This window comes from Sarcophilus harrisii, chromosome 2 (assembly GCF_902635505.1).
Source record: "Sarcophilus harrisii chromosome 2, mSarHar1.11, whole genome shotgun sequence".
Classification (NCBI taxonomy): domain Eukaryota; kingdom Metazoa; phylum Chordata; class Mammalia; order Dasyuromorphia; family Dasyuridae; genus Sarcophilus; species Sarcophilus harrisii.
Genome location: NC_045427.1, coordinates 57,743,730 through 57,765,486, shown reverse-complemented (window position 1 = coordinate 57,765,486; position 21,757 = coordinate 57,743,730). Strand labels below are relative to the sequence as shown.

Sequence of the window (21,757 nt, the reverse complement as noted above, 5' to 3'; positions counted from 1 at the left end):
TGTGTTTCCTTTTCCAGAGCTATCATTTCCTTTTTCATTTTACTTCTAACTTTCTTTTAAGATCCTTTTTGAATTCTTCCAAGAGAGTCTTGTAAGATGGAGATGAACTTATATCACCCTTTGAGGCTTCATCTGAAGATGTTTTGCTTTTAGTGTCAGAGTTTGAGGTCTATTTTTCTTGTCTCCATAAATGCTATCTATGTTCAGAGTTCTTGTTTGCTCATTTTTAAAGAGTTGAGGTCTGCTCTTAGGGCAAAGGGGAGGTTGTCCCAAGCTTCTGCTACAGGTAATGGTAGCTTCATGCTGCCCTGGGGCCAGTGTTGCAAGTTTCCTTCTCCAGCTGGGTGAGCACAGCCAAGTAGTGTTATCTCATTCCCCGCCCCAAATCTCTTTATTTTAAATAAACAGTGAATAATGCTAGCTGACATTAATGTAGCACTTTATAGTTTACAAAAAAAAAAATCTGCTTTTCCAACACCTGCTGTGAGATAGGGACCACTAAGATGTTTATCCCTGTTTTGTAAAATCAAGAATCAAGCTTGAAGAAAGGAAATGATTTAATTCAAGTCACATAACTGGGACTAGAATCTGGGCCTTCTAATGTTCTCTTTCCTGTGGACTTCAATTCAGGATACCTAAAGATCATTTTGTCTATATGAATTTAAAATATGACATTAATAACCATTTGTCAGCTGCCTCCTAAGCATATGCATGTAATCAGTTTATTTACATTAGTCAGAAAAATTAAATTCTACTTGCATCATTTTTAGCATAATGAATTATAGTAAGTATCAGTCACTAACTGGTCATTATGAAAAAATCATGACTACTGTTTGTTACATACTCAATATGAAACCCAGTAATACTAGGAATTACCAAAATTTTGCTGGCCATTTTGCAAAATACATTGAAAATTTTTCAGGGTATATTGGGCATTGTCAGTAATTACTACACAAATCTGTGGTACTATTCCTCCTTAAATGGTAAAATAACTTCCTTGGATTAGATTTGTTTAAAATAATGAATAAATTTTGTAAAGTTCTACAAACCATTCACAATGCATCATTTTTCTCTACATAGATAATGAGTGTTCCTGGATTTAAGGAAAATATGGATAAAGAAAGTATCCTATCATCATTGCAAAGTCCATTGTGGGTAAGACAACAGTTAAGCTTTTTTTTTTGTTTTTTTAATAAGGTAAGTACAGGGACAAAGTCAAATAGTCCCTAGCCTCAAGGAACTACAAGAGAGGAATTCTATGAGAGAGAGAACCAGCACATAAAAGGATAAGCAGAAAACACACACAAAGAAAATCTTGGGGGAGAGGTAAGGCACTAGCAGTTGGAGGAGAGAGGATCCAAGAAAGATGTTCTCTAGAAGGTACTATTTTGAACTGACTCTTGCCAGTGCAAAGGCTTGGAAATCTGAGATGGAATGTAAAGTGTGAAGAACAAGAAGGTTGATATAATTGGACCATACGGTATGAGGAGGATAATGTATAATAAATCTGGGAGCAGTCTTAGATTGGCCATGTTGTTAAAAAGTTCTAAGTACCAAACAAGAGAGTTTATATTTAATCCTAGATGTAATGGGTACCCACTAGAATTTATTTAGTTAGGATAGGATAAAATGGTCAGATCTTGTTTGGAATATCATTTGGGGAGAGAAGTGAAGGATAGATTGAAATGGGGTTAGATCCAAGATACAAGGACTCATTAAGAGGCTGTTGAAATAGACTAGAATTGAGCCAATGAAGATTCTTCCACCTTCTTACATTCTTCTTTCATAGTCACAGAGATGGAAAGGACCTTGGAGATCCCGTCTAGTTCTTCCCTTTCCTTGAGTCCCACATACTTCCTACACCATTCCTAGTTATCCAGTATCTTCTTGAGGAATTTAACCCAGAAAGAGCAGTTCCTGGTGGGGAGGTGGTAAAGGGATCAATGAGACCCAGGACCTATGAAGAACATGCAAACTTGTGTGAGTTTCCTTGTTGTTATTTACTGAAGAATCATGTCTGACTCATCGTGATTTCTTTTGAAAGTTTTCCTGGCAAAGATACTGGAGTAGTTTACCATTTATTCCTCCAGCTCATTTTATAGATAAGGAAACTGAGGTAAAGTTAAGTGACTTGCCCAGAGTCACACAGCTAATACATGTCAGAGGTCAGATTTGAATTCAAGTGTTTTATCCACTGCTCCACCCAGCAAACTTCCTTAATTTTTACAATCAACCAACAACCACCCACAAACAATCCACTGCCTAGTAAATTCATTTTTCTGTTGCTCTGTCTCCTTCCATGTCTCCTACAGAATATTCCTCTTGAACTTGGGCATCTGATGATTGAAGAGTATATAAAAAATACTGAGGACCCTGGAGAACATCGAGCTCAATTTCAGGAAATGTTAGGAGATTTGACCTTTGTTATCCCTGGCCTCAAAGTTGCCAAGTATCAACATAGTGAGTATGGCATTTACCCTTTTCATAACCAACATAAGGATGTCTCTTCTCTGGGTCAGTATGTGTATGTCACCCACATACTCATGCAGAAGGAGGCTCCTGCTTCTGGGCTTTGCTCTCCTAGCCTCCAGACCCACTTATATGAATTTATCTTTCTACTCCTTCCTTCTGAGCCCCAGTTAAAGTGAACTTAGTAACCATTCTCTACAGCAACAAGAACAAATAATAACGATTATAATTATAATAAATAATAATGATAAGCCACATTTTTACAAACAGATGTTTTTTAAGTTTTTGTGGGTACGTATCTAGACCCCTTTGGCAATCTAATGAAAATTATAGACATTTTCCCAAAATAATATTTTAAATATCCAAAATAAAATATATAGGATAAAAAAAATTATATTGAAATCCAGGTATCAAAGTGCTTGAATAAAAATAAAATCAAGAACCTCAATTAAAGTGTTTTATTGATGATTTTTTGTGCTTTTTTGTGGGGAGGTAATCTAGGTTAAGTGACTTGCACAGTCTCACATGGTTAGTTAAGTAGAAAGGTCCAGTTTGAATTCTGGTCCTCCTGACTCCAGGGCAGGCACTCTATCTCCCGTGCCACCTAGTGCTCCTAGACTATTTTATTGTTACCATTATTCCCTTGGATCCTCACAACAACCTCATTCTAGTGGAGAGAGCATGGGCTCAAATCCAGACTCAAATACCTTCTAGCTGTGGGACTCCAAGCGAGAGTTTTTAACCTCTTATTGCCTCAGTTTCCTCAACTATAAAATGGTAATAATAACAGTACCTCTGCCCCAGGGTTGTTGTGAGGCTCCAGGGAGATATATTTGTAAAACACTTAGGGTCTGGCACAAAGTAGTGGCAATAGAAATGTGTATTCACAGGACCACTAGGGGCCACCATAGTGCATAGAATGCCTGGCTTGAAGTCAGGGAGACTCATCTTCATGAATTCAAATCTAACCTCAGACACTTACTAGTTATCTGACCCTGAGCATTTGACCTTGTTTGCCTCAGTTTCCTCATCTGTAAAATGAGCTGGAGAAGGAAATGGCAAATCACTTCAGGATCTTTGCCAAGAAAACCTCAAATGAAGTCCCAAAGAGTCAGATAAAATTGAAAAACTGAACAATAGATGCTTATTTACTTCCCCTCCCCTTCCCATGGGATGAACAGGCCAGAGATGATTATCTCCACCTTACAGGTGAAAAGTCAGCTTTAGAGAAGTGAAAGAATTTCCCCTAGAGTCCCATGAGTCGGTCAGCAGCAGGACCAGAATCCAACCCAGGTCCTGCTTCTCCAGACCTCGGCACTTGTCCTTCCTCACAGCATCACTCTTGGACGGTATCTGTTAAGGGGCTGCCCTTTAGAATCTGGCCTGTTAATGGCCAACTACCACTGCCCTCCTCTCCAAAGAGGGATCAGACTAGGGGTCTCCGGGCATGTGGCCCTGCTCTGTGTTTAATGTGTCAGTAATTGTGGGCATTTCTCATGCTTGTCTAGGTCCCAGCTCTCCAGTCTACTTCTATGAATTTCAGCACCGATCCAGCATATTTAAGGGTGTCAGGCCGGATTATGTGAAAGCGGACCATGGTGATGAGCTGCAGTTTGTCTTTGGAACTCCTTGTAAGCAATGGAGACTGGATGGAGCTGGAAGTTGTGGCTTGGGGTTGGGGGGAGAGCAGAAGCAGAATCCCTGAGGCTGGGTCATTCCTTCTCATCATCAACCTTACTCTCTCTGACATCAAAACGAATGATACAAACTTTCTACAAAGCACCTTCCCATACATTATCTCATTTAATATGAAAATAGACAGCATTTATATACTACTTGGAGGATTTCAAAGGATTTCATTTTAGAGATAAAAGTGAGGCAGGTGAGCTTGCATAACCCTCTCTCACTGAAATCCAACTTACTTGCATGTCAGAGTATCACCTCCCTGTTGTCAAGGTTGTCTTCAAGATCAAAAGACAGAGAATTTGATACTCTGAACACAGTGTAAGAGTCAGGGTCGGGGTGTGGGAAAGGAAATTATTGTTATTATGTCTGTTCTACAGAAGGAGAAACTGAAGCTCAGAGAGAGGAATTGTACATCACAGAGTTAGGAGGTCTTCCCCCAAATCCAGAGGTTTTTTGGCCCTACCAGGTTCCCTTAGGAAACACTGAATGTGGGCCCGGGTCCCCAAGAAGAATTTTGGTTTTTATTTTTTATTCTCAGTATTTGTAGTCTAACATTTAGGCATAGTACCAGGGATAGAGAAGGCAATTCATAGTTGTTGACTGGATGATTGGATATTAAGATATCAGACTTGGAAGTCCCCTAATTCAATCTGCTTCTTCAGATGAATTCAATGAGGAGAACTAAATCAGCTACTCAGTTCAATTCAATTTATATGACTACATCCTTCCTCCCTTCCTTCCTTTTTTCTTTCCTTCCATTGTTTTTAGTTCAATTTTTCTACTAAAACATTCATTTGTTGATCACTAGACAAAAGCCTCATTTAGCAATTTGGGGAGTTAATGTTGTTAGGTCGTCCTCAAATAGTGGTTGCAGAAGTCCTCTGCCCCTATTTTTAACCTCCTTGATTCTATCCTGCTAGAACTAAAAGGCAAATTTTTATATTTATCTGTTTCATGACTTGCCAGGGCCAGTAAATTCATTATATGATGACCCAGCTGCTTAGGCTGAGCCTGTCTGCACTACCCCATGCAGGGGGTTCTTGAATGGCAGACGTTGTCTGGGCCACCTGCAAAGACTTTATAACCACTGGACCTTGTACTATATTGTTGTAGTTAGTAATAATATTAATAATTATAACAACTATTTATTATAATAATGCCATTATAATTACATATAATAAATATGCAATTAAATAATTATAATATAAAATTGATATATAATATTTTATTATAAGATTATATATTGTTATAAGTATATAATAATATGAATATAATATTACAAAGATAGCATGTACGTAACACTTTTACAAGTTTTACAAAGAATTCTGTAGATTATCTCTCTCTTCTCTTATTTTAACCTTCCCAACAAACTGGGACACAGGTACATTTTTCAAACAAAAAACAAAATGACTTGCCTAGGATCACTCATCTAGTTAGTGTCTAAAGGAGTCGAAAATACATCTTTCTGACTTCTAGTCCAGCTGCACCATTTTGTTTATTGGAGAGAGACTCAGATTGGGAGTCAGATAGAATGGGCCAGCAGAAGCCCTGGGAGATATTCCAGGAGAGGAGTGTAATAAAGGAAACTATTGGAGGAAAAGAAGTTCAGTGACAAAAGCAGAATTGACTGGGGAACTTAAAGAATAGGTGGCTAGGTCCAGGGAGGAGAGAACACCTTTATACCTGCATCTGGACTTTATTCAAGATGTTTCTTTTTTCTGTTTCTAGTTCTAGGTGAGACAACAGAAGAAGAAAAACTCCTGAGCCACAGGATAATGAGCTACTGGGCAAATTTTGCCTATCATGGGTGAGGAAGCTGCCCCTTGGTTTCCAGGAGATTTTCCTGTAGGGTAGTGTTTGTTTCTAATGGCATAAATGTTTCTTACTCACATAGAAGTTCCCTGATTGAAATTTGTTAAGAAAAAAAAGTTAGATTAATATAAAGGCAAGGTCTGTTGAACAAGCATACCTCTTTCCTCAAGTTCTTGGCTGGGGGTAGGCAAAGGCGCTGCTCTGGCAGACTGCACGTGGACATCTTAAAAGGAATACAAGAAAGATGATCAGCAACTTTCTCAGCCCACAACATCATTCTTGAATCTCAATGGCTCCTCTTCCCCCTTGGGAAACGTTAGGTCAGGTGGTAGTGGCAAGAGTTGTGGATTTGGAGTTTATACTGCGGGGTCCAAATCTTTATGACCCCATCAGCAGTTTTCTTGGCAGAGACCCTGGAGTGGCTTGCCATTTCCTTCTCAAGCCCATTTGACACATGGGGAAACTAAGGCAAGTAAGGTGATGTGATTTACCCAGGATTACAATTTAAGATCAGATGGATTTGAACTAGGTCTTCCTAATTCCAGTTCATTTCTAAATACTTGTTTTTTTCCCTCTAGGGACCCAAATGGTGCAGACCTTTTGCACTGGCCAGTCTATGACCAGAAGGAAGAGTATCTGCAGCTGAATTTGCAGCTGTCTGTGGGAAAGAGCCTGAAGGCAGATAAATTGGAGTTCTGGACTAAGACTGTACCTCAGAAGATGAAGGAATTGCAGTTCGAAAAAGCTCGGGTGGAGTTGTGATCTTTAAGAATAACCATCTTTTACTATTATGAGTTATTTGACTATGAGATACTGTTGATGAGTTATTTTGAGTTTGAAGACTTCTTACTTTTGTTTTTGTATCTTTGGTGACTCATGGTGTCCAACACATACTGTTTACTTAATAAATGCTAATAGATAAAAAAAAAAGAATAACCATCTTTGTAATTGTTGCAGATTAATAAGTCAATCATTTCTTTTAAGTAGCTCCTCCGTTTCAACTAAAATTTTGAATAAAATAGTTTTGAATAAAATAGTTTGACTCTTACTCATTACTGCTATTGGAGAAGAATTTAAATAATATTCAGAAGGAAAAAAGCATTTGTATAGTGTTTGCTATGTGCCAGGTACTGTGCTGAGAAAATACTTTTACAAATACCACCTCCTTTAAAAGGTACCTTCCACTGCTGAGAATAGAGGGAATCCAACCAGTCCATAATATCTCTAGAGGAAAAAATCCCTAGTTCATTTCACAGAATTATAGTGGAGATGATTTCATTTTTGTCATTGTATCTCTAGGAGATTTGGCAGATAAAGACGTAATGCTTTTTGATTAATCAAATGATTGACTCTGAGATGGAAGGGATATTAGAATCATTGAACAGGAAGGCGCACCATGGCCCAGAAAAGCAAAAGGACTTATTCAACGGGATGCAGACACAAAGTAGCCATGTCTTCTCACTCCAACTCTAAGCCTTTTCTTGGTACATTGACCTGCTGTCAGGTTCTGGTGAAAATATCAGATGTTTCTGTCCTGTTTTATCAATTAGTAAGCATTTTCCAGAAAACATTTTTAAAGCATTTTTATCAAAGCTTTTTATTTTCATCCATGGATGATTTTTCAATGTTGGCTCTTGCAACACCTTGTGTTCCAAATTTCCCTCCTTCCCCCATCCCCTCCCCTAGATGGAAAGTAACCCAATATATATAAAACATGTGCAATTCTTCTATACATTTCTACAATTATCATGCTGCACAAGAAAAATCAGATCAATTACTGATCACAAAATAGAAAATTTCGATTATACCAAACTGAAAAGTTTTTGTACAAACAAAACTAATGCAGACAAGATTAGAAGGGAAGCAATAAACTGGGAAAATATTTTTACAGTCAAAGGTTCTGATAAAGGCCTCATTTCCAAAATATATAGAGAATTAACTCTAATTTATAAAAGATCAAGCCATTCTCCAATTGAAAAATGGTCAAAGGATATGAACAGACAATTCTCAGATGAAGAAATTGAAACTATTTCTAGTCATATGAAAAGATGCTCCAAGTCATTATTAATGAGAGAAATACAAATTAAGACAACTCTAAGATACCACTATACACCTGTCAGATTGGCTAAGATGACAGGAAAAAATAATGATGATTGTTGGAGGGGATGTGGGATGCATTGTTGGTGGAGTTGTGAACGAATCCAACCATTTTGGAGAGTCATTTGGAACTATGCTCAAAAAGTTATCAAACTGTGCATACCCTTTGATCCAGCAGTGTTACTACTGGGATTATATCCCAAAGAGATACTAAAGAAGGGAAAGAGCCCTGTATGTGCACGAATGTTTGTGGCAGCCCTTTTTGTAGTGGCTAAAAACTGGAAACTGAATGGATGTCCATCAGCTGGAGAATGGCTGAATAAATTGTGGTATATGAATATTATGGAATATTACTGTTCTAAGAAATGACCAACAGGATGATTTCAGAAAGGCCTGGAGAGACTTACACGAACTGATGCTGAGTGAAATGAGCAGGACCAGGAGATCATTATATACTTCAACAACAATACTATATGATGACCAGTTCTGATGGACCTGGCCATCCTCAGCAATGAGATCAACCAAATCATTTCCAATGGAGCAGTAATGAACTGAACCAGCTATGCCCAGAGAAAGAACTCTGGGAGATGACTAAAAACCATTACATTGAATTCCCAATCCCTATATTTATGCCCACCTGCATTTTTGATTTCCTTCACAAGCTAATTGTACAATATTTCAAAGTCTGATTCTTTTTGTACAGCAAAATAACGTTTTGGTCATGTATACTTATTGTGTATCTAATTTATATTTTAATGTATTTAACATCTACTGGTCATCCTGCCATCTAGGGGAGGGGGTGAGGGGGTAAGAGGTGAAAAATTGGAACAAGAGGTTTGGCAATTGTTAATGCTGTAAAGTTACCCATGCATATAACCTGTAAATAAAAGGCTATTAAATTTAAAAAGAAAAAAAGAAAAATCAGATCAAAAAGGGAACACATAAGAAAGAAAACAAAATACAAGCAAATAACATAAGAAAGAGTGAAAAGTCAAGTGATCCTTTACTTGCAGAGAAATAGCCCAGAGACAATTCGTATAACTGAGCCCCAACTCAATGTGGTAATTCTACAGAGTTTCTTCTATACAGAAAAAAATAGCAAAATCAAAGGAAATACTTGCTTTGTTCTGTCTGGTTATACTAATAAGATATTTCATAATAAAAATACATTTTATTAACAGGATAAATCAGGGGTATGCTAGTCACTGTTTAACAATCGGCTCTCCGAAAAACCCACTTTTAAACATATTTACATATTCTTCATCACTTTCTTAAATCTAGAAATCAACAAAAGAATAATACAAAACCCTAATTTGTAGTGGATGCCAATTCTGAGGTATAAATGCTCATGCTGAAAATTTAACAACCAGTCCTGGTATAAGTTGGCTCTAGATAGATATATATGGTAGTAAAACATTCTTCATCAAGAAAAATTAAATATTGAGCTGTTAAAACCATTTTGTCACTAAGAAGCTTCTAATTAAAAGAATGAGCCAAGTTGATATAGGGTTGAGACAATATGATAATATGGAATGCAAAGGTATTAGAAACTTAGATAGACAGATTAAATGGCATGCCTAGAACCATACAACTAGCTGGCCATATCATTTGAATGCCAAATGTATATTTGCCTAAAAGTCTATTTTCACTTCTGGGAGACAAGATGGTAGAGTAAGCAGGAAATTATTGTAACTTTTCCATATTCACTTCCAAATAATCACAAAAGAGCACCCACAAACAAATCCGGGGATTTAACTAGCATAACTAGCAAAAAGATGAGGAGAAACAATCTTCTAGCCCAAGAGATCTGGAAGATCAGCAAGAAAGATCTGTCTTCCTTGGGTAAAGGGGGAGTGCAGTCCAAAACAAGAAACATCCTAACAAGCCAGCCCCAATCCCCAACTCAGCAAACCAGTGGGACATCCTGAGCCCCATTGCAGCGGAACAGGCAAATGTCATCCAAAATACTCTCACCCGTTACATACCTCAGCATAGTCAGGCAAACAGGCATCCTCCAAAAGCCAGACCTCCATGCCCCCAGACAAACAGGTAGATGTTCCCAACAGATGCCTAAGCAAACAAGCAGCCTCCAGCTCCTCAGCGGAACCCTAGGAAGACAGGCAGTCTCCAGAAATCAGACTTCCAGGTGCTTCAGTGTAGTCCGCAAACAGAGACACCTCATAATCCTTAGCACACAGCAAACACTATCACTAGGACCCCAGCTCAGCACCAGGTGAGCTGCCAGATCGCTATGGCCTCCAGCAGCACCAGCTACCCACATTCCACATGAGGGCGCCTATCAGTCTCAAGGTAACATTAGTGGCCTGTAGGCATTGACACAAGAAGCCTGAGACAATGCCCCTTCCATCTGGGAACCCAGCTCAAATTTTGAAGAAAGAAAAAAGGCCAAAAGAAAGAAAGAAAGAACAAAGAAAAAAAAAAGAATATAACCAAAGAAAATTAATATTATAGTGACAGGGAAGACCAAGACACAAACTCAGAAGAGGACAATAATGTCAAAACACCTATTAGTAAAACCCCAAAGAAAAATGGGAAGTAGTCTCAAACCCAGAAAGAACTCATGGAAGAGCCTAAAAAGGAGCTTAAAAATCATAGAAGAGAGATAAAAGAAAAAATATAATTAATATATATAATATATATGTATAATTATATATATATATATATATTAATTATATATTTATATATATATATATAATTGTACAATATAAATATATATATAATTATATATAATAATATATAATATATATAATAAATATAATAAAAAAAGATAAAAGAAAGACATGAGAATGATGCAAAAGAATTATTTTTTTTTAAAGTCAATAGCTTGGAAAAAGAAAACAACTGCTTAAAAATATAATTGGCCAAATGGAAAAGGAGATACAGAGATTCACTAAAGAAAACAACTCTCTAAAAAGCACAATTGACCAAATGGAAAAGGAAGTACAAAAACTTAAAACAACTCCTTAAAAGTTAGAATTGAGCACGTAGAAGCTAAAAACTTTATGATACATTAAGAATCAAATAAATTCAAAAGAATGAAAGAAAATAGAAAATACTTCATTGGCAAAAAAAGCTGACCTAGAAAATAGATCTAGGAGGTACAATGGTAGAATCATTGTACTACCTGAAAGTTATGGCCAAAGGAGGACCCAGACAGAATTTTTGAAGAAATTATCAAGGGAAACTGCCCTGATATCATGAAACCAGTGGGTAAAAAAGCCATTGAAAGAATCCACTGATTACTTCAGAAACAAGATCTTTAAATAAAACCTCCAAGGAATATTATAGCCAAATTATAGAACTATTAGGTCAAGGAAAAAAAATTCTGCAACTGGCAATGCAAATAGCAAGAAGCCTCAATCAGGATTACACACAATTTAGCACCTGCAACATTATAGGATTAGAAGTCATGGACCATGATATTCTAAAAAGCAAAGGAGCTAGGACTACAACCAAAAATCACCTACTTGATGAAATTAAGCATAATACTCAAAGGGGAAAAAATGTCATTGGACTCCATTTTATTAGGGTAGCTACATGGCACAGTGAATAGAGCCAGGCTTGGAGTCAGGAAAACCTCAGTTTAAATCCAACCTCAGTCCTTTATTAGCTTTGTGACCTTGGGCAAGTCAGGAAATGGCAAACCACTCCAGTATCTTTACCAAGAAAACTCCAGATGAGATCACAAAGAATTGCACAAAACAATATTGAACTCCAAATCTACAGTTCTTGCCAATTCCACCTGTCCTAATGTTTCTCAAGGGGAAAGATAAGTCACTGAGATTCAAGGGTGATAGTGTGGGCCAAGAAAATTGCTGATCTTTCTTGTGTTCCTTTTCAGGTTTAAATGCTTTGACTTTTGTACATAACCTACTGATACATTTGGGATTAAATTATAGTTATCATCACTGATCCTCCAATTGGTAGCCAAGTCCAGGGGAAAGAAAATCCCTCCATACCATTTTCCGATAAAGGCAAGGAAATCTCAAAAGGGGGACCTTGGAAATCATTGGTTCTAACCTGATCATTTTACAAACAAGGAAGCTGGGGAATAGAAAAGTCATTCTTTTTCCAATGTTTTCCTGATATGGCCCAAGTCTATCTTAGGCAGTTGGATAGTATTATGGTAGGAAAATCTAAGGGCATTCAATAGAAAGCATTCAATAGAAACAGTTACCCACAGTCTCTGGGAAAGATTCTGGCAAGTCTAGCCATTGGAGGCTAAAATCCCCAGATAGGTCAGAGGTTTCTGCCTGACTTTGTATATGGCATGGGACTCTATGAAAGAATCTCATTTCTCTCAGAATATCTTGATCATTAGCCAAAGCGGTAATAAGGGGAAATTTTATATCTCTAGAGGCTTACTTGCATAAAATAGAGAAGATCAATAAATTGGGCTTGCAACTAAAAAAGCTAGAAAAAGAACAAATTAAAAACCCCCAATCAAATACCAAACCTGAAATTCTAAAAATAAAAGGAGAGATCAATAAAATTGAAATTAAAAAATTATTGAATTAATAAATAAAACTAAGAGTTGGTTTTATGAAAAACCCAACAAAATAGATAAACCTTTGGTTAATTTGTTAAGAAAAAGGAAAGAGGAAAATCAAATTGTTAGTCTCAAAAATGAAAAGGGAAAAGTATCCACCAATGAAGAGGAAACTAGAGCAATTATCAGGAATTACTTTGCCCAACTTTATGCCAATAAATTTGACAACCTAAGTGAAATGGAGGAATACCCACAAAAATATAGATTGCCCAGATTAACAGAAAAAGAAATAAATTACTTAAATAGTCCCATTTTAGAAAAAGAAATAGAACAAGCTATTAATCAGCTCCCTAAGAAAAAATCCCCAGGACCAGATGGATTTACATGTGAATTCTACCAAACATTTAAAGAACAATTAACTCCAATACCATATAAACTATATGAAAAAATAAGGAATGAAGGATTCCTACCAAACTCCTTTTATGATACAGATATGGTACTGAGACCTAAACCAGGTAGGATGAAAACAGAGAAAGAAAATTATAGACCAATCTCCCTAATGAATATTGATGCAAAAATCTTAAACAAAATATTAGCAAAGAGATTACAGATAATCATCTCCAGGATAATACACCATGACCAAGTAGGATTTATACCAGGAATGCAGGGCTGGTTCAATATTAGGAAAAGTATTAATATAATTGACTATATTAATAACCAAATTAACAAAAACCATATGGTTATTTCAATAGATGCAGAAAAAATATTTGATAAAATCCAATACCCATTCCTATTAAAAACAGTAGAGAGTATAGGAATAAATGGACTTTTCCTTAAAATAGTCAGTAACATCTATTTAAAACCATCAGCAAGCATCATATGTAATGGGGATAAATCAGAACCATTTCCAATAAGATCAGGGGTGAAACAAGATTGCCCACTATCATCATTGCTATTCAATATTGTATTAGAAATGCTAGCTTTAGCAATAAGAGAAGAAAAGAAGATTAAAGGAATTAGAGTAGGTAATGAAGAAACCAAATTATCACTCTTTGCAGATAATATGATGGTATATTTAGAGAACCCCAGAGAATCAACTAAAAAACTATTAGAAATAATCCACAAATTTAGCAAAGTTGCAAGATACAAAATAAATCCACATAAATCAGTATTCTTATATATCACTAACAAAATCCAACAGCAAGAGGTACAAAGAGAAATTCCATTTAAAATAAATGTTGATAATATAAAATATTTGGGAATTTATCTGCAAAGGGAAAGTCAGGAACTATATAAGCAAAACTACAAAACACTTTTCTATACAAATAAAGTCTGATCTAAGCAATTGGAAAAATATCAAGTGCTCTTGGATAGGTTGAGCAAATATAATAAAGATGACAATACTCCCTAAACTAATCTATTTATTTAGTGCTATACCAATCAAACTTCCAAGAAACTATTTTACTGAACTAGAAAAAATAACAACAAACTTCAACTGGAAGAATAAAAGGTCAAGAATTTCAAAGGAGTTAATGAAAAGAAAACCAAATGAAGGTGGCCTAGCTAGCTATACCAGATCTAAAACTATATTATAAACCAGCAGTCATCAAACCATTTGATACTGGCTAAGAAATAGACTAGTTGATCAGTGGAATAGGTTTGGCTCACAGAACAAAATAGCCAATCACTATAACAATCTAATATTTGACAAACCATAAAAACCCTCCTTTTGGGATAAGAATTCACTATTTGACAAAAACTGCTGGGAAAATTGGAAACTAGTATGGCAGAAAGTAGGAATATACCAAGATAAGGTTGAAATGGATTCATGATCTAGACATAAAGAATGATACTATAAACAAATTAGAAGAACATAGGATAGTTTACCTCTCAGATTTGTGGACGAGGAAGGAATTTGTGGCCAAAGAAGAACTAGAGATCATTATTGATCCTAAAATAGATAATTTTGATTATATTAAATTAATTTTTTTGTACACACAAAACTAATGCAGACAAGATCAGAAGGGAAGCAATAAACTGGGGAAACATTTTTACATCCAAAGGATCTGATAAAGGTCTCATTTATAAAATATATAGAGAATTTACTCAAATTTATAATAGTTCAAGCCATTCTCCAACAGATAAATGATCAAAGGATATGAACAGACAATTTTCAAATGAAGAAATTGAAGCTATTTGTAGCCACGTGAAAAGGTGCTCCAAATTACTAATGATCAGTGAAATGCAAATCAAGACAACTCTGAGATATCATTACACACCTGTCAGATTGGCTAAGATGACAGGAAAAGATAATGATGAATGTTAGAGGGGATGTGGGAAAACTGGGACATTGATACATTGTTGGTGAAAATGTGAATGGATCCAACCATTCTGGAGAGCAATTTGGAATTATGCTCAAAAAGTTATCAAACTGTGCACACCCTTTGACTCAGCAGTATTTCTACTGGGATTATATCCCAAAGAGATCGTAAAGGAGAGAAAAGGACCCATATATGCGAAAATGTTTGTGGCAGCCCTTTTCGTAGTGGCAAGAAACTGGAAACTGAGTGGATGCCAATCAATTAGAGAATGGCTGAATAAATTATGGTATATGAATGCTATGGAATACTATTGTTTTGTAAGAAATGAACAGCAGGATGATTTAAGAGAGGCTTGGAGAGACCTACATGAACTGATACTAAGTGAAATGAGCAGAACCAGGAGATCATTATACACAGCAACAACAAGATTATATAATGATCATTTCTGATGGACATGGCTCTGTTCAACATTGAGGTGATTCGGACCAGTTTCACTTGTTCAGTGATGAAGACAGCCATCTACACCCAGAGAGAGAACCATAGAAACAGAGGGTGGAATACAACATAGCATTCTCACTCTCTCTGCTATTATTTGCTTGCATTTTGTTTCTTTTTTTCTCAGTTTTTCTTTTTCTTCCTTCTTGATCTGATTTTTCTTGTTCAACTGGATGGCTGTGTGAATATGTAAACACATATTGGATCTGGTATGTGTTTCAGCATATTTGGCATGTATTGGACTGCCTGCTAGGTGGAGGAGGGAATGGGGGAAGAAAAGGAAAATTTGCAGCAGGGGGTTATGCAGGGGTCAATATTGGAAAAATTACCCATGCATATACTTTGTGAATAAAAAGCTTTAGTTAAAAAAAATAATATCTTGATCATTGTCAGATCTGGTTTGAAATGTATGTGAGAAAGCTAGACTCTTTTTATATTGCCATCTCAATCAGAAACCCTGTAGACTATTTTTATTTTTCCTTCTAAGGCAATTGGGGTTAAGTGACTTGCCCAGGGTCGCACAGCTAGGAAGTGTTAAGTGTCTGAGGCCACATTTGAACTCAGGTCCTTCTGACTTCAGAGCTGGTACTCTATCCGCACCTCCTAGCTGCCCCCCATAGACTATTTTTTAAAGGAATTTGGCTATAACATGAAGTGTGCTTGCCTCAGTACTATGGAAGCACTGATAGCAAAGTCGGGTGCCTAAGTTGCCAAACAGAATGTAAGCACTCTTATTGCTATTATTGTCTTTTCAGATTAATCTTTGGATTCCTTCCCATACCCTGTGATTTGAAAAAGGAAAAAAATAGGAAAAAACAATTCTCATGCTCAAAGAAGTTCCATTCTAATGGTGAAAGACAAACAAAACAAAACAAACAGGGAGGAGAAAGAAGGGGGGGAGGGGAAAGGGGAAGAGACCCAGTCCTGGAGCATGGTAGAGAAAACCCTATGGAGAAGTCAGCAATGCTGACTAGAACCAAATGAAGACATCTTTGGCCTGAGCTTCTTAAACTGGAGATTCTGAGAGAAATCAGCCAATCATAAGTGGATGCTACAGAGTTGGAAGGTACTTCCAATGTGAATAGTCCATGGGGTGGAGTAAGCTTTTCTGGTAAAGAAGTTTCTATGGAATGGGAGAAAAAGTCTTGGAGAGATTGGTATAGTTTATCCCTCCTGGCTTCCCAGGCTTCCTTCAAGACACAGCTCCAAAGATTAGCAGAGATTACACCAATTTAACACCAAGATATGAACAAATGGGATTTTTACCAGGAATGCAGGGTAGGTTCCATATCAAGAAAATTATTAGCATAATTGACCACATCAATTCCAAAACTAACAGAAATCATATGACTGTCTTAATAGATGCAGAAAATTCTACAAAAATTAATCTACTTAGTTAATGTTATACTAACTTCAAAAAATTGTTTAATAGAGCTAGAAAAATAACAATAAAATTCATCTGGAAGAACAAAAGGTCAAGAACTTCAAGGAAAAATGCAAAGGAAGGAGGCCTAGCCATACCAGATTTAATACTATATTATAAAATAGCAATCATCAAATCATTTGATAATGGCTAAGAAATGCAGTGGTGTATCAGTAAAATAGGCTAAGTATGTAAGACACAAAAGTCAATGATTATAGTAATCTACTGTTTGACCAACCCAAAGACTTTAGTTTCTGGGACAAGAACTCACTATTTGACAAAAATTTCTGGGAAAACAGAAAAATAGTGTAGCAGAAACTAGGTATAGACCAAAATTTCACACCCTATATCAAATAAGATTAAAATGAGTTCATGATTTAGACGTAAAAGTTGGTATTATAAACAAATCAGGAGAGCAAGGAATAGTTTACTGTAAGATCTTTGGAGAAGGAAAGAATTTATGACCAAAGAAGAACTAAAGAACATTATGAAATGCAGAATGGATAATTTTGATTACATTAAATTAAAAAGATTTTGTATAAATTTCTAAAATATATAAAGAAGTGAGTCAAATTTATAAGAATATAATTCATTCCCCAATTGATAAATGGTCAAAGAATATGGACAGACAATTTTCAGATGAAGAAATTAAAGCTATATATAGTTATGTGAAAAAATACTCTAAATCACTATTGATTAGAGAAATTAAAATTAAAATATTCTGAGGTATCACCTTATACCTATCAGATTGGATAAGATGAAAGGAAGAGATAATGATAAATATTGGAAGGGATGTGGGAAAACTGGGATACAAATGAATTGTTGATGTTATGAACTGATCCAACTCTTCCTGACCCCATTTGGGGTCCGTATTCAATCAATTCCTTTGATGTCCATTTTCCTGAAGGATCAAATATAAACTCCTTTTACCCTTTGTAATCTTGCTCTGACCTATCCATCCAGCCTCAATGATCCTCACCCCAACTCCACTGTGGTCCAGCCAAATTGGCCTACTCTCTGCCCTTTATAAAAGCCTATTTACCTTCAATCTCCATTTGTTTGTATCCTTCATACTGAAAATATACTGTCTCCTCACCTCTATCTCATAGGACCCCTGTCTTCCTTCAAAGTGCACCTCAAACACCATCTTCTGCATGAAACTTTCCTTCTTTCCCAAACTATCTTGTGTTTAGCTACTTTGTATTAATTTGCATTTATTCTACATTTACTTGTCTTCCCCACGAGAATATAACCTCTTTTGGCTTAGCTGTACCAGATCTAAAATTATATTATAGAGCAGCAGTTACCAAAACCATTTGGTATTGGCTAAGGAATAGATTAGTTGATCAGTGGAATAGGTTAGGTTCAAGGGATAAAACAGTCAACAAATACAGCAACCTAGTCTTTGACAAACCCAAAGACCTCAGCTTTTGGGATAAGAACTTACTGTTTGATAAAAATTGCTGGGAAAATTGGAAACTAATATGGCAGAAACTAGGCATTGATCCATACTTAACGCCGTACACCAAGATAAGGTCAAAATGGGTTCATGACCTAGGCATAAAGAATGAAATTATTAATAAATTAGAGGAACACAGGATAGTTTACCTCTCAGACCTGTGCAAGGGGAAGGACTTTATGACCAAAGAAGAACTAGAGATCATTACTGATCACAAAATAGAAAATTTCGACTATACCAAACTGAAAAGTTTTTGTACAAACAAAACTAATGCAGACAAGATTAGAAGGGAAGCAATAAACTGGGAAAATATTTTTACAGTCAAAGGTTCTAATAAAGGACTCATTTCCAAAATGAGAATTAACTCTAATTTATAAAAATCAAGCCATTCTCCAATTGAAAAATGGTCAAAGGATATGAACAGACAATTCTCAGATGAAGAAATTGAAACTATTTCTAGTCATATGAAAAGATGCTCCAAGTCATTATTAATCAGAGAAATGCAAATTAAGACAACTCTAAGATACCACTACACACCTGTCAGATTGGCTAAGATGACAGGAAAAAATAATGATGATTGTTGGAGGGGATGCGGGAAAACTGGGACATTGATGCTGTTGGTGGAGTTGTGAACGAATCCAACCATTTTGGAGAGTAGTTTGGAACTATGCTCAAAAAGTTATCAAACTGTGCATACCCTTTGATCCAGCAGTGTTACTACTGGGATTATATCCCAAAGAGATTATAAAGAAGGGAAAGGGACCTGTATGTGCACGAATGTTTGTGGCAGCCCTTTTTGTAGTGGCTAAAAACTGGAAACTGAATGGATGTCCATCAGTTGGAGAATGGCTGAATAAATTGTGGTATATGAATATTATGGAATATTACTGTTCTGTAAGAAATGACCAACAGGATGATTTCAGAAAGGCCTGGAGAGACTTACACGAACTGATGCTGAGTGAAATGAGCAGGACCAGGAGATCATTATATACTTCAACAACAATACTAGATGATGACCAGTTCTGATGGATCAGGCCATCCTCAGCAACGAGATCAACCAAATCATTTCTAATGGAGCAGTAATGAACTGAACTAGCTATGCCCAGAAAAAGAACTCTGGGAGATGACTAAAAACCATTACATTGAATTCCCAATCCCTATATTTTATGCCCACCTGCATTTTTGATTTCCTTCACAAGCTAATTGTACAATATTTCAGAGTCTGATTCTTTTTGTACAGCAAAATAACGTTTTGGTCATGTATACTTATTGTATATCTAATTTATATTTTAATATATTTAACATCTACTGGTCATCCTGCCATCTGGGGGAGGGGGTGGGGAGGTAAGAGGTGAAAAATTGGAACAAGAGGTTTGGCAATTGTTAATGCTGTAAAGTTACCCATGCATATAACCTGTAAATAAAAGGCTATTAAATTTTAAAAAAAAAGTTTATTGGGATTGCTTTGGATGTTTCATTCATTATATTTGAATAATCATCTCTAACATGATGCCAACAACACAATAGACATTTAGTAAATGCTTGTTGATATATTATAACAGAACATCAAAGTTGAAAGGAGGTTCAGAAAATAGAAAGTTAAAGTTGAAAGACACTGTAAAGTACAAACTATGAGAACTAGAAGGAGCTTTAGAAGACAGAATGGTTAATTAAAAAGAACCTTCAAATTTAATCCCCTTATTTGACAAATGAGCAGGTTCAGGCCAAGAAGAAGAAAAGGTAATTTATGAGTATGTTCGTGGTAGAACCAAAAACATCAACTCAGTCTTCTCAACCTCAAGTCTTACCTACTTCATTCTGTAGCAGAAGCAATGAACTCTTTCTTCCTCTCTTAGCCCCCAACCTACTAATCATTGCTTCTGCTGCCATTTTCTAGAAGTTGAGCTTGACTCCAAAGATTGGGAAATAACTCAAAGAAGTCAAAATGGAATTTTAGGTCAAGACTTTTCATAAAAGATCAAACAATACTAAGAAAGTGCACTCGAGTTATGATTCCTTAAAACTAAATAAACTGGAATGTTGACACACTAGTCATTCAGTCAACAAACATTTATTAAATTATTATGTGCCAAGTTCTTCACTAAACACTGGGAATATAAAATTAGAAAAATTAGAAAAAATTTCCCTCTCAAAACTTACTTCATAAACTCATATTGCCACTAGCCCCAGAGATCTTGGCTGTTACTACTGAGTGAAATGGGAAACTGAGGACTTCTCAGAATAATAACTTCGGGTAATTCAAGACTCAGCACCAAAGATCTGTTTAATCTTTAGGCTCTAGGAAGAAGAGCAAAGACTTGCTCTTCCAGTAGAAAATATTAGGAGATATCCCCTGGACCTTTACTCAACTGCTTAGAGAAGAACCTGACTGTTTAATGGTCTGGGGATATTCTAAAAGTCTCCAAACTGGCTTTTTCTATTTGTTGATTGAGAAAAGCCTGAGGTAAACCATGTCTCTTTAGTTATTTTAGAAACCTTTAACCCCTCTGATTTAATCCATTAGTTACTTCTAAATAAATCTCCTTAGAAATTGATTATTAACAGAACAGACCCCTTTTGAAACATTTATTGCTTAACCAAGACCCTAGTGCCACAAAAGCCCATCTGTATTCCAAAGACAAATAAAGGAATAAAAGTCAAGTTTGTCAATGATTTTAGGAATATTAACAGGAGATGAGTGGGTAAATAGTTTCTGTAATCTTTTTTTTTTTCTTGACTATTTAAGCTGCCTATTAACCTCTGTAAAATCAGCCTTTTTTCCTTGAATCCTCAGGGAATGGACCCTCAGCTTCTCAGGAGATTCTAATAAAACTTCTGATCTTCACGTTGAGAAATCTCTCAGTAGTCATTTTGAGACTGGGGTTGCGTTGCCAACCCACACACTACTTTAGGGATAACCCTATGTGTGACTATCCTAAACATAAACTCAGGAACCCCCACCAACATACTTCTACTTAATCAGTCGAATTAGTTCATTAGCAAAGCAATTTTCTTAATTGACATAGCAAGGATAGTATTTACAAACTATTTTCCCAATATCAGGGACATATTTTCCCACAAACACAAATAAAATTCAGCAAAGGGGAAGAGTAAGAACTTAAAATAAAATGGTAGTGAGGCATTTATACAAGGTACACATACAGCCCAAAAACCTCACAATTTGTATATCACTGGAATTTGATGTCTCTCCTCCACAGGATACTCACAAACTTTACTATTTGAAGCTCCATTATGCAGTAGGACTGGCTATTGGCTTCTTCATCCCAGAGGACATTTTTCCCTCTGGACTGGCATTTCAATTTTGCTAGCTTTAATCAGGCTTTCTTGCTCCTGGGCTGAGCTAAGCAGATTGCTCAATCACTGTGCTCTTCTCAGGGTCTCTTTTACTTGCATCAGTCTGTTATTCTTCTGGGCTCACTTTTTGATAAGCAACTGTAGTCTTTCTCCATCTTCAATCAACGACT

At 36.1% G+C, this 21,757-nt stretch overlaps 1 protein-coding gene and 1 long non-coding RNA gene across 3 annotated transcripts in view; one reads left to right on the top strand and one right to left on the bottom strand.

Moving 5' to 3' along the window:
- The window catches only part of LOC100927475 (pyrethroid hydrolase Ces2e), a 27,122-nt gene extending 20,119 nt beyond the window's left edge, over positions 1–7,003 (top strand). Inside the window, exons 9-13 of the mRNA XM_003758395.4 lie at positions 1,081–1,155; positions 2,313–2,460; positions 3,978–4,100; positions 5,884–5,962; positions 6,546–7,003. Coding sequence (XP_003758443.1) covers positions 1,081–1,155; positions 2,313–2,460; positions 3,978–4,100; positions 5,884–5,962; positions 6,546–6,729 — 609 coding nt within the window. The 3' untranslated portion in view covers positions 6,730–7,003. The remainder of the gene's footprint in view (positions 1–1,080; positions 1,156–2,312; positions 2,461–3,977; positions 4,101–5,883; positions 5,963–6,545) is intronic.
- Positions 1–21,757, bottom strand: part of LOC116421333 — a 23,539-nt gene extending 1,782 nt beyond the window's left edge. Inside the window, exons 1-3 of one of the 2 annotated variants that reach the window (XR_004231656.1) lie at positions 21,500–21,757; positions 6,125–6,190; positions 1,149–1,957 (exon numbers count right to left, since the gene is read on the bottom strand). This is a non-coding gene — a long non-coding RNA (uncharacterized LOC116421333). Of the gene's footprint in view, positions 1–1,148; positions 1,958–6,124; positions 6,191–21,499 lie in introns of those variants that run through there. The other variant, XR_004231655.1, reaches the window with a different exon arrangement.